This window comes from Leptosomus discolor, chromosome 1, assembly GCF_034619465.1.
Source record: "Leptosomus discolor isolate bLepDis1 chromosome 1, bLepDis1.hap2, whole genome shotgun sequence".
NCBI classification, from domain to species: Eukaryota; Metazoa; Chordata; class Aves; order Leptosomiformes; family Leptosomidae; genus Leptosomus; species Leptosomus discolor.
This window is the reverse complement of record NC_141391.1, coordinates 130,919,165-130,935,124: the sequence shown is the minus strand read 5'-3', so window position 1 is coordinate 130,935,124 and position 15,960 is coordinate 130,919,165. Positions and strand designations below refer to the sequence as shown.

At 43.0% G+C, this 15,960-nt stretch overlaps 1 protein-coding gene across 1 annotated transcript; it reads left to right on the top strand.

The window, feature by feature from the left end:
* The first annotated feature begins 344 nt into the window (after positions 1 to 344).
* Positions 345 to 14,358, top strand: USF3 (upstream transcription factor family member 3). The gene is made up of 5 exons (XM_009961340.2): positions 345 to 391; positions 2,607 to 2,635; positions 5,037 to 5,119; positions 6,641 to 6,737; positions 7,889 to 14,358. Exons 1-5 carry the CDS (start codon positions 345 to 347, stop codon positions 14,356 to 14,358), a joined length of 6,726 nt encoding a protein of 2,241 aa, XP_009959642.2.
* Positions 14,359 to 15,960: the final 1,602 nt, after the last annotated feature.

Genomic DNA, 15,960 nt, shown 5'->3' with positions numbered 1-15,960 from the left:
CATTCAAAAGACAGTAATTTATTCTAATTTTTCTTCTTGCTTCCTTAAAGTAGTTGGGATTATAATTGTTTTTATACTTAAAGTAATTGAGGAAACGGAAACCAGTGCATCACAGGCAATGGGGGTTCACAAAGCACCCCGCTAGGTAACGTACTTCATTTTTAATGCTCACATGACCAGCTGCTCTACATCAAGGTGATGGGCTTGCGCACACGTTGCAGTATGGCCCTGTCCTTGTGGTCAAAGGCAAAATGATGTAACAAGTGCCATGTGCTAGGAATTCAGAAGAATGCAGGAGTTGTTAATTCCTTCAACAATTTTTTTAGGCTCTCTTCTCCGAAACCATGCCAGAGATGACAGAGAATGAGACACCTACTAAGAAGCAACATCGGTAAGTTTCTGTGGGACAACGGCTCTCCTAGTCCTGCAGTCTGTGATCATGTCACGGTTAGGAATTTTCTAGCTAAAAGTTTGGCAATAAGGGTATTGACAAGAAATTCTGAGGGATGAGCAGTGTTGATCCAAAAGTTTAGGAGCTATGCCTGAAAGACTCCTTTTCTCTTTTCCCCTCTCAATGCTCAATTATTTGTCAAAGACACGTCTCCTTGGGCCACCTAGGCAATGGAGATTCTTTGATTATTACACTGACTACTCTGCTGTGTATAAAACTGTCACCACCTCGGGTAGCTTGCAGCCTGTGTTATTGCAGAGACTCCTTGCAGGTACTGGGGAGGTCACTGTACTCATTTTGGCAGAGTAATTTAGATCTCTTCCTCAGCTCTCAGTGGAATCTGGATCTTGCATCTCAAATCTCAGCTGGAACTCGAAATACATCTTGAGATTGAATGGCAACACTATGACTAAAATTTTGTAACAAAGGGTCTCAGAGCTTGTTACAAGTTTTCCAGGTTTTCGTTCTTTTGTAGTAGCATGCTGATCTAGCACCTGATTGGTAGGGGAATCCTTCAGTCCCTGGTTATATACAGCATCCATCTTATGCTAGCTGGCCATGTAGGACACGATTTATGCTAAGAAATACTCAGCAAGAACACTGATTTGTCCTACAGAATTTTTTTCAGTCTTCATGGCTTTTGACTCTTTCTTACCCCACTAAAAGAGTATTTTGGATTCTGTATTGATAATGGGAATCAAGGGGCAGCTGGGTCTCTCCAGCTCTTAGATTCTTGTGCATATTTAGGATATATGATCAATTGTGACTGGCAGATTATTGTTTTGGATATAAGTAGGAGAACTGTAATTTAATGTAAAATAAGAAAAGATTTTAAATTATAGTTTACATGCATTCCTGTTCTGGTGGCACAAGTTTTCAATGAGCAGAAGATTCATCGCTTGAATAGTTGTTGCACAGATGTGCAAGCTTCAGTTGGCATTTGACTTGAAAATGTTCATCTTTAACCATTATTTCTTAGCAAATGTCTCCAGTCTGACCACCTGCAGTAACATTACTGTCTTGTAATTGTTGTCCAAGTTACTCTAGATGCACACTACTTTTGGTGAGTTACCAGAAATAAACGTGTATCGACTCAAAGTGTAAAGGATACATGCCCCATAGTAATCACATGTGTCATCTACATCCTCACCTCATATTCCTTGTTAAATCTGGACTGTGCTGTAACAGTGGAAAAGGAGAGCAGAAGATGCCACCCTGCTTTTTGCGTACGCTAGCCAAGCGTCTAGACTGAGAGTGCGCTACTGGACAGAAATCTTGTGACAGATCTTTTTTTTTTTTTTTTTTCTGGAATATTTCTTTTTCCAGAAAACACGTGCTTTGCTTTACTACCTGAAAGTATTTGGCTTACTGCATGTATACAGTACATCTGATTTTTACATTTAGAGTACACATTTGGGATTTATTGACTTCCAGCAAAGCCATTTGAGGCGTTGCACAATGATTCTGAGCTCATTGTCGTTGGCCCAGAAATCCCAGGCAAACATGTGAAAACAAAAGACAACCCTTAGACGCCCAAATTATACCTAGACAGAATTTTGAGGCAGTAAAGAAGAACAACTGCAGAGGAGTGGTATTTCTGGTTTTTTACACAAAGGAAGCATGTTTGATACCAGAAGGTATGATATTTGAAGGTAATATTCCTGGAAAAATCAATTTGCATGGTAACATTTTCTCCTGTTTCATTGATCCAGCGAGCATAAAAGCAACATTTCAAACAAATAATTAGCTATGCTGTTACTCAGAAATTCTGGGATTTTAATATTTGGCTGTATTGAACATTAGGTAGTTTTCAGTAGTTGTTGCTACTGGATGATTGTTGCTAAACAGAAACATAAAAATCCAGCTATGCCCTATAAATGTATGTAACAATAATCAAATGGGGTATTATGCTGTGCCTTGTTCTGCTGAAATTTATTGAAGTATGAACACAAATGAATTTTTGTTAGAAACGATTTAATACCGATGTCTAAAACCAGTCCTTGTGAGTGTGACTTCTATTGCCTTCTTGTTGACAGAGCAGAATATAATATTTAGTATTTTTAGCTGTAACGGAAATAATAAAAGAAACATTTGTTTTCATGCAGATTTCTTCCCCTTCTGTTTCACGTCACTGTTTTCTCTTTATGTTTCACAGAAAGAAAAACCGGGAGACACATAATGCAGGTAGGAACATTATGTTTTGTTGTTTGGTCTGGAAATAAGCACAGATTCTTTGAACTAATAAAACATAATTTGCATGGAGAAGGTTCCTCTGTAGGAGTTTATTACACTAAAAAAAACCCCACACAGCCAAACACCTGTGTCCTTGCACAGAATATTGGTGCAAAAGGACTTCTTGATTGATCTCTAGTTTGCTGTTTTCCACAGTACAAGATTACAGTAGCATGCCCAAGTATGAAAGCAGGAGCATGCCCCTGGCTTTCCGTTGCTAGTAAACTAAGAAGTAAACTATTTCAGTTGTGTTCAGTTCTAAAGGAAAATAAATGTGCAGGCATTCACATGCCGATAATAGCCACCTCTTTTAAAATAAAGAGGTAAACGCTTCAGCGAATTAGAGACACACATCCGACCTGAGAGCTTTAGAGGTTCCCTGGATTAGAAGTATTCCTGTAGCCTGTCCTTGAGACACCCACCTGGATGTTGGTCTCCCAGAAGTTCCGTGCGAAAACCGTCTGTATGTTGCAGAAGTCACATCCCTCAGGCAGCTTGTGGCCTTTTCTTCCTGTCAGTGTCTAGCTCCAGTGGCATCTTCTGCAAGTAGCAGCAGAAACAAGGACTGAGGGAGAGTCAGAGAGGTTTTGGCTTGGTTTATCCTAAGAAATTGACGCCAACCCTTCTTTTATTAAACACCACTATTGTGTGATCTTCACAAACTCAGCTGGAAAAAATGAGTGGTTTCCATGTGAAAGCTATGAACTATAGTGCTTGTCGGGCTGTGCCCAGGGTTTGGCTGATTTCTTGAGGATTAAAAAGTATCAGGAAACATTCGTATCAAATATGCTTTTAAGATTGCTGACCTCGTTCTAATTCTCAGTTCCTGTTTTACTTGCTGATAGCTTTCCAAAGTCTTCATCTACTGATGAACTCTGCAAAATGTAGGGACCAGCTCCCTCCAGCCCTGTAGCTTGCTTAGTCCTTCATATCTGGACAACCTGAGTAGAGCATGGAAAATATTATCAAAACAAAGGAATAGCACTTCATAATCACTGTGACATCTGTATGTATTAGTAAGATATATAAAAATTAAGTCCCAAGGATCACATGTTTTAATGTTTATACAGCTGTTCTGATTTATATACTAAATTTCATGCAGAAGAGGCTTTGTCTTGCTGTGTTTAGTGTATTTAGGCCTGTCTCTGTCAACACCACCAGTCTGTCCTGGAATACAAAAAATAATTTAGTAGTTTGAAAAATGTAAATTGAAGTGACAGACTACTGAAATAAACCTGTTTAAATTAAATCCATATATCCTTCGTAAAGGAGCACAATAAAATATACTCACCTGCAGATCGCTGTGTGTTTCTGTGTGCCACCAAAAGCAGCCCGGCTGCACAAACCACAAGGCGATAACTTAGCACAGTGAACGAACGATATGTTGATTTGAATCTTGATAAAGCCGTGACAGGACTTTTTTTTCAGGCTTTTTGGGAAAAAGGTATCTAATAGTTTTAGTTTGTGTTGAACACCAAAACATTTTAGTCAAAAAAATACCTACATGTTCTTTGAAAGAAGCTGACTATGGTGGGTGGAAAACAGAGATTAATACTGTCTGAAAAAAACATGCCCAAAGGTATATACACCTCTAGACTTGTAGTGTAGACCATTTGCGCCAGTGTTTAGGTCTCGTGAAGAGGTAGATGATGTCACTAGAGGAGTATAAATGAAGCATTTTCTGACCTTCTCCAGAATAGGTAATTCACTGGAAATACTGTTCATTCAGTATTTTCTGTATTCCCAGTCATAATTAGACCTCGTGGAACAGTCATACCATTGAAGATAAAAAAAGAGTAACTCATAGTTCATATACCTGGAGCTTCAGCTACATTCAGTGTTGGCTGTTCAGTCAATATAAATTTAAAATTAAAATTGAAAACTGGTAAAATCTAAGTTATTTTGCTCCTGGTGCTAAACTTGACATTGTTAGTATTTAACAGACATGGATTTCCTTCCCAAACTGATTCTTCCCATAATCTTGGTTCATTTGCTTGCCATATGCCTAAATTTAATCAATCTCCCTTCTGAAAAGAGTTTCATAAAACTCTGCTAGAAAGCATTATCAAAACCTGAGTTTTGAGTTGCAGTAACTCCTCTTTTCCATAAAGGGGTCCAGAACATCCCCACCTTTTAAAGATATTGCTGCTTATGTTACATCTCTCAATTCTGCTGAGTATTAATTTGATAACTGAGGTTTACTTTAGGGGAATTTTTTCCCTCTCTCAAGTTACTAAGGGTTCCAAAATGTCACGGAATAACATATTTTTAAGCCCTTACATTAGTACTAGTTGTGCTGCTGCTGTGCTGTCTTGCCCAACGAGGTGACATAGCCCATATTATTTTCGCTCAGTGGAGAGACATCGAAAGAAGAAGATTAATGCTGGGATAAACAGAATTGGAGAACTCATTCCCTGCTCGCCAGCACTGAAGCAGGTGAGTGTCTGTTCAGAGGTGCGTACAGTTTTCCTCTAAAATGCTTTTGTGTTCCCTTGTCTGTAGAAGTATAAATACTTATTTTGCTATTTGTCTCAGGAAGAAGGCATAACTGTGTGAATTAATACACTCGAAAATCTTACTAGTTATTAGTATTTAAAAAATTATTTGTGACAGATTTCCTTTTTTGGAAGTGCAGGGCCACATGAATGTAATCACACAGATTATGAGCTTTTTATCTGGAAGTGTTGCAGATGACTGCTGAGGGAATGGAAAGGTACGAGTTGGAGATGTGACTGATTTTCTCCTTGATTCATATGTGCAGTGGTTTTGAGCAGGTGTAAGCTAAATTAATTTGCCTGTAGCAATTTGGTCAGCTTGCTGATGTCTGCCTGTTTGATTCAGACAAAGTTCTCATTCAGGGTGCCTGGACTTTGGTAACAACAGAAGGTAAAAATCCTATCTTGGCTGCTGCCTGCCCTGTTGTGTTGAGCGGATGGATAGCTGTTCACCCTTCCCTCTGTAGGGGGGGTGGCAGGCTAGACAGAAGTAGGTTGGATCTGGCCAGTGGGTTGCTGGTTACGTTGTGCAACTCCTGTCTGTCAACTCATTTTCTACTGATGCTGTTTAATGTAGTCTGTATGGTGCTCGAGTGGTGAAAGCTATCGGTTAAGCAAGATAATTTTTCAGGTCATTCTCCAACCACTTCCCTGCCCTTTGCCGATGATCACTTAATGTCCTAAGATGTAAACAGAATTGCATGCATGCTTATTTTTGTCATCTTTTGTATAATGGGATGAAAGAATTATAGTGTCCTTGTGAAAGACGAAGCAAGACAAATGGTTTTAGGTTGATGCACACAAGCATCTTTTTCAAGATGGAGCAATCTATGTCAGAGGCTATTGCTACAGAACAGTAGAAGAAGAAATTAAGAAGTGAACAAGAAGTTTCATGGGCAGAATAAATATAGCTTCATAAAAGGAAGATGGTGGAGGACTTGTGGCAGATTTTCTCTTTACATATTCTCCAGTATATTAGTTTCAAAATTATGCATACACCTCCCTGGGTAATTGTTCCACATTAGTTTCTTTCCTAATAAAATATTTACAAGGCAATATCCTGGAAATTTCATGTGATGTATATGTTTACTAGTGAACAAGAATTTTATGCTGCTTAGCAAGCAATGATCCTTGCTGTTCGGGTTCTGTAGCCTTAGTATCTAGCTTTGGGCATCGAAAAATGTCAGCTCCAGCATTGAAAATGTTATGCTGTAAAAACTCATGGCATTTTAGGGTCAGAATTGCTCATGAAAACTGTGGTTCATCTAAAAAAAAAACCACCCCCACACAAACCACACCCCGTTCCCCAACCAAAAAAACCCGCCCAACAATATTCAGAGAATCATTCGGATTAGCACATTGTTAAAGTAAAGACTTCTTGGGACAAGTGCAATCTCATCATTAATGGATCTACCAATGATAGACCTTTCTTCTCATTTTATATATGTGTTTTCTTTTAAAGAGCAAGAACATGATCCTGGATCAGGCCTTTAAGTATATAACAGAAATGAAAAGACAGAATGATGAACTTCTGTTAAATGGAGGGAACAATGAACAGGGTAAGTACAGATGCTGCTGGAGGTTGTAGAATTTCTGTAGCTTCCACTCTGTTTGTGTTAGTACTGACTGACAACAAAGCCTGGATCAACAAACTTGGGAATCCCAAGACATTATGCACATACAGGGAAAATACAGCTGCTTATATTGAAATAAGAAGCCAAATAAGAGAATGCCCAAGTGCGTGTTCTTGCGCATAGCTAAGAGATAATGAAGCAGTCACATTGTGATGTAAAGTAATTACGGAGCTTATAGGTGATGCAGCATCATCTAATAGATTCTGTCCTGATTTATTCTGCTGTGGTGATCAGAATGATTTCTGAGAAACTTCAGTGTTAGGGTTTTTTCATTGAAAACGTGGAGTTTTCTTCATGCATAGAGCTATTTCTTTTCCTTTCAAATGCTGTAAAAGTGGTAACAGCCTATTTTATAAAAATATAATGTATCATATAAAATCTTCTTGAACAGCTGCGTAAAAATACAGTGATGGAGGTATGATGGAAATAATCTCAGAGCTAATGTTGTGGTTTGTGATTTTTATTTCTACCCATAGAATGGAATTCTAAATTCTATTTTTATCGTGTCGATGTAATTGGGTTTGAAAAACCTGGGTGATTTTCCAAGTTAGGTGAGCCATCTCCAAGTGCATTGCCAGTTTTTGTGGCTTTATGTAAGTGCTTTGTATTTAATTTTGCATATCATTTTTAGATGTAATGAAACTTAATTGTCCTGGGAAGCCATGAGATTATCAATTAAATAAAAACAGCTTTAGTGTTTGCAAAGGAGCAGGGGAAAGAAAAAGATAAATGAATGTGCTCATCTTTCTTTCAGTAATTAAACAATTTGATTAGTTCAATTTCATCTGAGTTTGTCCTGATGTTTTTTCTAACTTTTAGTTTTTCTAACCAAATAATTTGACATATCCTGCTATTGGTAACAGAACGGTCTGTGAAGTTCATTCACTTTCCCGCTCAGTAGAGAGGCTTCTCAGGCTAAGAGTCTGCAGTTATGTTATGTTAACCATTTGTAGAAAGCATACATTATTAACAATTTATTTCAGTACTTCATAGTGTGTACTCTCCAAGTTATGTGGTAACATTACCTAGTATTTGTGCTGGTGCCGATGTAATGGAACGCTCTCACTGTTTTGTAGCTGAAGAGATAAAAAAACTACGGAAACAGCTGGATGAACTACAAAAGGAAAATGGGAGATACATCGAACTACTGAAAGCAAATGATATTTGCCTGTATGATGACCCTACAATCCACTGGAAGGGAAATCTCAAAAATGCGAAGGTCTCAGTTGTTATTCCCAGCGATCAGGTCCAAAAGAACATCATTGTCTATTCAAATGGGAGTCAGCCCAGTGGAAACAACCAGGGAACATCTGTCCAGGGAATAACATTTAACGTTGGTCATAATTTACAAAAGCAAACGGCCAATGTTGTGCCAGTCCAGAGAACTTGCAACCTAGTGACTCCTGTGACGATCTCTGGTATTTACCCCACAGAAAACAAGCCATGGTCTCAAACTACAGTTTCTCCTCTGGCATCTGCTCAGACAGCTCCAGCAGGGAATGTTCTTGAGCTTTCCACCCTGGAGAATGAGCGAGGCATGCTCACTGCTGCTCCTGCCAGCTCACAGAGCGCATCTCGATCTGGAACAGAACAGGAACTACAGTGTTCTTCAAGTAAAGTACTGCAGAATGATCAAAATCTCCCCAAAAGTAAAAATGAGGAGGAGGGCACTAAATTAACAAAGAAAATACTCCCGCAGGGAGTCAGCCTTCCTTCCAGTGTCTCCACGGAAGCCTCCCAAGTTCAACAGGTGAACACAACTTGCTCAAATACACAGAGTTCTAGGAGCGACCTTCAGGAAAGTTGTGTCATTTCAACCACAGACACAGCCTGCGTGCCATCTGTGAGACTGTCTACTGCTGATAGTTCTTCCTCTGTAAATGTCCTCAAAAGTACAGACTTAGTAAGTAGTGCTGGAATGCCTGTGACTTCTGCAGCAGAAGGAGTTAAGGCTGTGGTGGCAATAAGCACTCTGCCTGCCAGTCCCCTAGAGAACTGCTGGTCTTTTTCAGGCTCTTCAGGTGTTGGCACTTCAGACTTGAAGAACATGAGTAGCCTTACACGGATGCCTTCAGCTGGAAACACACAGACCACATGGACAACTTTGCAGCTAGCGGGAAATACTGTTCAGCCCCTAAGCCAAACGCCATCCAGTATAATGACTGCACTATTAAACGAGCCAGTTAATGGTGCTGGTACCGTATCTTCTGCTCACAGCAGGCCTTTGACTACAAGTATCAGTTTGAATACATCTCTGCCTGCGGATGGCCAGGCAGCTGAACAGATTATAGTTACCTTGCCCTCATGCCCTCCCTTACCTATGCAGCCATTAATCAGCCAGCCACAGGTTAAAACTCAGGCTGCAGGAAATATCCTTCCGTTAAATTCAGCTATGCAGGTGATTCAGATGGCTCAGCCAGTCGTATCAGCCGTTACGGGAGCACCAGCTAACCAGAATGTCATCATTCTCCAGCCTCCGAACCCTGCCCCGTGCCCTCCAATCGTGAGAGCAGACGTTCCCAGCCAAAATGTTAGCCAGCAGATTGTAATTATACAAGCTGCTAATCAGAATCCTCTTCCCCTCCTCTCTGCTCAGCCTTCTGCTGCTGTAAGAGTTCCCATGAACGGGCCGACTGCAATCGCGAACTCTGGCAGCTCCGTGCAAAATGCCTCTCTTCCACAGACTTTTGGAGGGAAACACCTTGTCCATATATTACCAAGACCATCCTCTTTGCCGTCTTCTAGCTCTACGCAAACGTTTTCAGTGACGATGTCCAGTCAACAGCATCCTCAAACTATCTCATTAAACGGGCAGCTTTTTGCATTGCAGCCTGTAATGTCTTCATCTGGAGCTTCAAATCAAGCCCCTATGCAAATTATTCAACCCACCACCAGCGAAGATCCAAATACCAATGTTGCCCTCAATACATTTGGTGCTTTAGCTAACCTCAATCAAAGCATATCACAAATGGCTGGACAGAGCTGCTTACACTTGTCTCTTAGCCACCCTACCAACCCCACAACTGTCAATAACCAGATTGCAACAGTTAACTGTGTGTCATTACCAACTTCTGTGGCATCTTCAGTACCTGCGGAGGTTTCGGTATTAACTAGTGTATCTAATTCAATAAATGCTTCCCCCAAAAAAGCAGCTGCTGGCTTGCCATCCAATGCAAAATCAAAAAGGACAAACAAAAAGCCAACTATAAAGAAACACCAAGCAGTCAACAGTAAAGTGTCCTGCCCAGCAGTTCCTTCCAAAGACACGGGGAAGGTGGACTGTGCTCCCGTGGAAACGGTGGCAAAGCGTTCAAATGGCGAGGGGCTGCTTGAAAACCCTCCAGCGGTATCGCAAGCTTTAATGACGTCGCAGGCGAGCTGTGTGGCAGCATCGAGTGGCGCCAGTGTTTCTGACTGTCGTTCCAAAGAGACTGTGAGCTCTGAACAGGCAGCCAAAACCTGCTCTGTCCCCGGGCCAAGCTCGGCAGAGGCACCCGCTTCCTCGCCACTGGAGTCCGCGGTGTCAGAGCAGCTGGCACTCGTCCCGCCAACGGCCAAAGATACTGCTCCTCGCCAGCAGGCCCGTGGGTCTCAGAACCGTCCACCAACCGGCTCTGCCTTGTCAGAGTCTCCCAAACCCTGTGAACCCCCCAGCACCTTGATGCCCTCTCGTACCGAAGCCCATGGAACACATTCTCAGACTGCTGGGACGTCAGCAGCACAGAGCAGCGCAGCAGGTCGTACTTCCAAGGCAGGAACAATTTCGGAGTCCTGCAATGTTGCACAGGATTCCTCGGTGGTAATGCAAGATGCGGACTTGTTAGAAGGACAAGGCCTAACCAAAATGCTGTCTGATCTCACAAAAGAAAGAACAGCTGTGGAAAAAGCCTCTTCATTTACCGTTCAGGGGGAGCATTCTAATTTTCCCATGGAAGACTCTAAGTCGGCAGAATCAAATGTTGATTTGCCTGAGAAGCAGGAGCTCTTGCTAATGAACACAGAAGGTGATAGTCTCTCACAGCATCACTCCTGCATTTCTGATCAGGAAGTAGTCAGTGCTTCCCTTATTGCTAGCAGGCAGGCAGACTCCCCAATGTCAACTAGCTCTGGCAGCAGTCGAGGCTTCTCAGTTGCATCTATGTTGCCAGATACGACCAGAGAAGACATTACTAGCAGCACCTCAACCAGTACAGGTAACAGCTGCACATTTTCAGAACAGACTGACATTGTAGCTCTTGCAGCAAGAGCTATTTTTGACCAGGAAAACCTTGAGAAAGGTGGAGGAGGAATACAGGTTAACATGAGGGATACCATCTCTAAGTCAACTGAGGCTGCACCTTTGGAAAGAGAGCAACAGCCCTTTAAACCGCAACCGGTGAAAGAAAACAATGCGGGGCCCTTAGAAGTGGCGCCAAACAAATTCAGTGGTCAAGATACAGTACAGACAAATGTCGACAGACAGGTTGAAAAGCCAAGCTGCTCCGTGGGAGGTGCGGAAGCATCCAACACTTCTTTGCAGATATCCACTTCCCAGTCACCAAGCATAACCAGTTTAAGCGTGAATAACCTAATACACCAGAGTCGCATCGTCCATCCCCTTGTGAGCTGCTCGAGTTTATCCCAGTCTTCCGAGCAAGCGAGTGTCCCTGCCACTGTGAGCCTCTCCCTTCCGTCTAGCACCTATGTCAGTCAGTCTCCAGGACCCGCTATGATGAGTGAATATGCTCAGGAGCAACTGAATGCTATCAGGGCAAGCACCATGCAGGCTCCCCAGCTGCAGGAGTCACACTTAAAGCAGCAAAATCACGAAGGTCGCAAAGACTCTGCCAAGCGGGCTGTGCAAGATGACCTTCTGCTTTCCACGGCAAAGAGGCAAAAGCAGTGCCAGACCACGCCCATAAGGCTTGAAGGGATGGCGCTGATGAACCGAACAGCAGAGAGTATTGCTGATCAAACACAGATGCTCGTCAGTCAGATTCCTCCTAATTCGTCCAATTCAGTGGCATCAGTGAGCAATCAAGGGCACACTGAGGGCCTTAATAGGTTATTCCCATCCAACAGCAACTTTGTAACGCCAGCCTTGAGGCAAACTGAAGTTCAGTGTGGTTCTCAGCCACCCATTTCAGAGCAGCAAGGCCAAGCAGGGCAGCACTTGCAGCCAATTCAACATGTTCCTGCTCAAGGCATATCTCACCTCCACAGTAATCATCCATACTTAAAGCAACAGCAGGCTGGTCAGTTGAGAGAAAGGCACCACTTGTATCAGCTGCAGCACCACGTCACTCATGGCGAAAACTCAGTCCACTCTCAACCCCACGGTGTCCACCAACAGCGAACGATACAACAGGAGGTGCAGATGCAGAAGAAGCGAAATCTCATCCAGGGAACACAAGCCACACAACTTTCATTACAGCAAAAACACCACGGAAGTGATCAAACACGGCAAAAAGGTGGTCAGCCTCATCCTCACCACCAGCAAATGCAGCAGCAGATGCAGCAGCACTTTGGAGCTTCCCAGCCTGAAAAGAACTGTGAAAATCCTGCCACAAGCAGAAACCATCATAACCACCCTCAGAGCCATATAAGTCAGGATATTATGCACCAACAGCAGCAAGATGTTAGCAGCAGACAGCAAGGTTCAGCTTCTGAACATGTGTCAGGGCACAATCAGATGCAAAGACTTATGACCTCAAGGGGCTTAGAGCAGCAAATGGTGTCCCAGGCAAGTATCGTAACCAGGCCATCAGATATGACATGCACCCCTCACAGGCAGGAAAGAAATAGAGTTTCCAGCTACTCTGCTGAGGCGCTCATTGGGAAGACACCCTCTAATTCGGAACAGAGAATAGGAATATCTCTTCAAGGCCCCAGGGTTTCTGACCAGCTTGAAATGAGAAGCTATCTTGATGTTTCTAGAAATAAAGGGTTGGTGATTCATAATATGCAGGGCCGCTTATCTGTCGACCATACAGTTAGCTCAGATGTGCAGCGGCTTTCTGACTGTCAAACATTTAAGCCAGCTGGACCAAATCAACAACCGACGGGCAATTTCGATGTACAGGCTTCAAGAAACAGCGAAATCGGTAATTCTGTGTCATCCCTCAGGGGCATGCAGTCGCAAGCATTTCGAATCGGTCAAAATACTGGGCCATCCATAGAGAGACAGAAGAGGTTGCCCTACCAGCCAGTACAGGGTATTCCAGCAGGAAATACCCTGCCATCAAGGGAAAATGAAAACACGTGCCACCAAAGTTTTATGCAGAGTTTACTTGCCCCTCACCTTGGAGATCAAGTTAGTGGAAGCCAAAGATCAATCCCAGAGCATCAAAGGAACACACAGTGCGGCGCCTCCTCTGCGATTGAGTACAACTGTCCCCCAGCACGGGAGAGTGTCCACATCCGAAGAGATGGTGATGGCCAGAGTAGGGAGAGCTGTGACATGTCTATTGGTGCAATTAACACAAGGAACAGTTCTTTGAGTATTCCTTTTTCGAGTTCATCTTCCTCGGGAGATATTCAGGGTCGCAATACGAGCCCAAACATCTCTGTGCAGAAGTCCAATCCCATGAGGATGACAGACAGTCATGGAACTAAGAGCCACATGAATACGCCGGTTTCTAGCAACATGCATGGAGTTGTGAGGCCAACTCACCCTCACTCTGCAGTTTCTCATGGAAATGGCGAGCAAGGGCAACCTTCTGTTCGTCAGCCAAATTCTTCAGTTACTCAGCGGTCGAGGCATCCTCTGCAAGATAATGGAGGTTCTAAAATACGTCAGCCCGAAAGGAACCGATCTGGAAATCAAAGACATGGAAACGTCTTTGACCCTAGTCTTCCCCATCTTCCCCTGTCCACCAGTGGCAGTATGATCCTTGGGCGCCAGCAGTCTGCGATAGAAAAAAGAGGAAGCATTGTCCGATTTATGTCTGATGGCCCTCAAGTGTCTAACGATAACGCGGCCCCTGACCAACACACTCTCTCTCAGAATTTTGGATTCCCTTTTATTCCGGAGGGTGGCATGAATCCACCAATAAATGCCAACGCCTCTTTCATCCCACCAGTCACTCAGCCTAGTGCCACTCGAACACCGGCTCTGATCCCGGTCGATCCTCAGAATACGCTGCCATCCTTCTACCCGCCTTACTCTCCTGCCCACCCTACCCTTTCCAATGACATTTCCATCCCTTACTTTCCCAATCAAATGTTTCCTAACCCAAGCACGGAGAAGCCAAGTAGTGGAAGTTTAAACAATCGATTTGGATCCATTTTGTCTCCTCCCAGGCCTGTTGGTTTTGCTCAGCCAAGTTTTCCGTTGCTTCCGGATATGCCGCCGATGCACATGACCAACACGTCGCACTTATCCAATTTTAACTTGACGTCTTTGTTTCCAGAAATAGCCACAGCTCTTCCTCCAGATGGTTCAGCAATGTCGCCTTTGCTTTCCATTGCAAACACATCTGCTTCAGATTCTTCCAAGCAGTCCTCAAACCGACCTGCTCACAATATAAGCCATATTCTAGGTCATGACTGCAGCTCAGCTGTATGAAAACATCGGACTTCTAGTCCGATGCGTTGTTTATATATTTAAGAAGAAGAAAGTGGATCTTACTGGCATCCCTGAAGAGACCATTCATAGCATCACTGTTTATTTGCCTAAATGTATGTATATGGGTACTTTCCGTATTTATATACACACTGTATTTCCATCCACCTTACTAACTTTAATGCACCAGTGCCTATAGCAATGCTCACTTACTAGTAAACAGTAAGGATGCAACATTGAGAGCTGTGCAAATAATTGGTTGTTGATTTTCCAACAATCAAGTTTGATGTCCGATTGTTCCAGGATAAGGGCCACCCTCAGTAACACGTGGATATAAAGAAAAGAGTGAGAGCATCTGTATGCTACGGGTTTCATTTTGTTTCTGATGCATTTACCTGAAACTACAGATGAACTTGAAGTGGCTTGGGTTTCTCTTTTTCCTGTGTAAAATATCTCCAGGAGCCTCAACACAAATCAAGGCTGCGTTAACCCAACATTAATTGATAAAGGCGTTTGTTGTGCAGCTTTTCCCTGTTTGAAGCTTGTCACATGCGCTTGACTTAAAGCTGACTTTACCTGGCAAAAATTACTGTGTGTTTCCATGGTCAGCAATTAAAAATACTGGATTAGAAAACTCAGATTTCTTTAACCCATTACTTTCTGTTTCTAAGAAGGATTTTGTTTGGATCTGTTTTAACAACGGCTTCAGTTACTGCTGAGCTTGGTCCTTTTAATGTAGCTTATGACTCCTCCCGGTGTAGTCAGCAGAGACAGCAGTCATATTTGTTGCCATTTCATTGTTCATATGCTGCAAGTTACCTCAGGGTGGGTTTTGTACCTTGTTTAGCACCTTCTTAATGTCTTTTTCTTTTTTTTCCCCCCTCTCCTTTTCTTTGGCCCATGCTCAAACACCAGCTTTCTGGTTTCTGTGAGTGACAGCCCTTTGTTGTACCAGGCGGCACATGGGAGGAGGACTGAGCCCGTGGCATCCCGCAACATGAGCGGGGATCCCTGGGGGTACAGTTTTTTTACTTAACGTTGCTGACAGGATCGGGCCCAAGTTAATATCAGTACTCTGCACTTGAATGCACCTTTTGTCTAAACCTGTGTGATTGTGGCTGAAGGAGGACCGTGAATGGGTCAAGACCGAAACCCTGCACACTGGGAAGACGTCGTGATTTGAGCACCACGAGGAAGGGAGATGCGTTTGTAGGGGCGTGAGAGACGGAATGAATGTGCGTGCGCTGGCTCAGTCTCCAGTACTTTCACAAATTTTGGTCGTATTTCTTTTAAAGGAAAGGGAAGAACTAGGTAAGTTTTATTTATTTAATGGCTCTGCAGTGTGCTTTTTCTTCAAACAAGGCAGAAATACTTGTCTTTTATTTCTATGTGCTTGGAAATACCATTCTGGTTTTGGTCCTTCAAGTAACAGACAGAGTAACTTCAGGTTTCCTTGTATGCAATCCTACCCCTATGAGCCAGGGAGTGGCAAAACCTGCTCCAGGGCCTCTTCTCTGGGCAGAGTAAGTTTGAAACCTTTCGTGTGGCCCAGCAGTGCATTGTCTTGCTGCTCTTGGGATCTGTCACATGTCCTTCCCCAATGCC

Coding starts and splice junctions, on each gene's coding strand:
- USF3 (XM_009961340.2), top strand. CDS start 345: ATGCCAGAGATGACAGAGAATGAGACACCTACTAAGAAGCAACATCG. Junction 392..2,606: donor CCTACTAAGAAGCAACATCG/GTAAGTTTCTGT, acceptor TATGTTTCACAG/AAAGAAAAACCGGGAGACAC. Junction 5,120..6,640: donor GCTCGCCAGCACTGAAGCAG/GTGAGTGTCTGT, acceptor TTTCTTTTAAAG/AGCAAGAACATGATCCTGGA.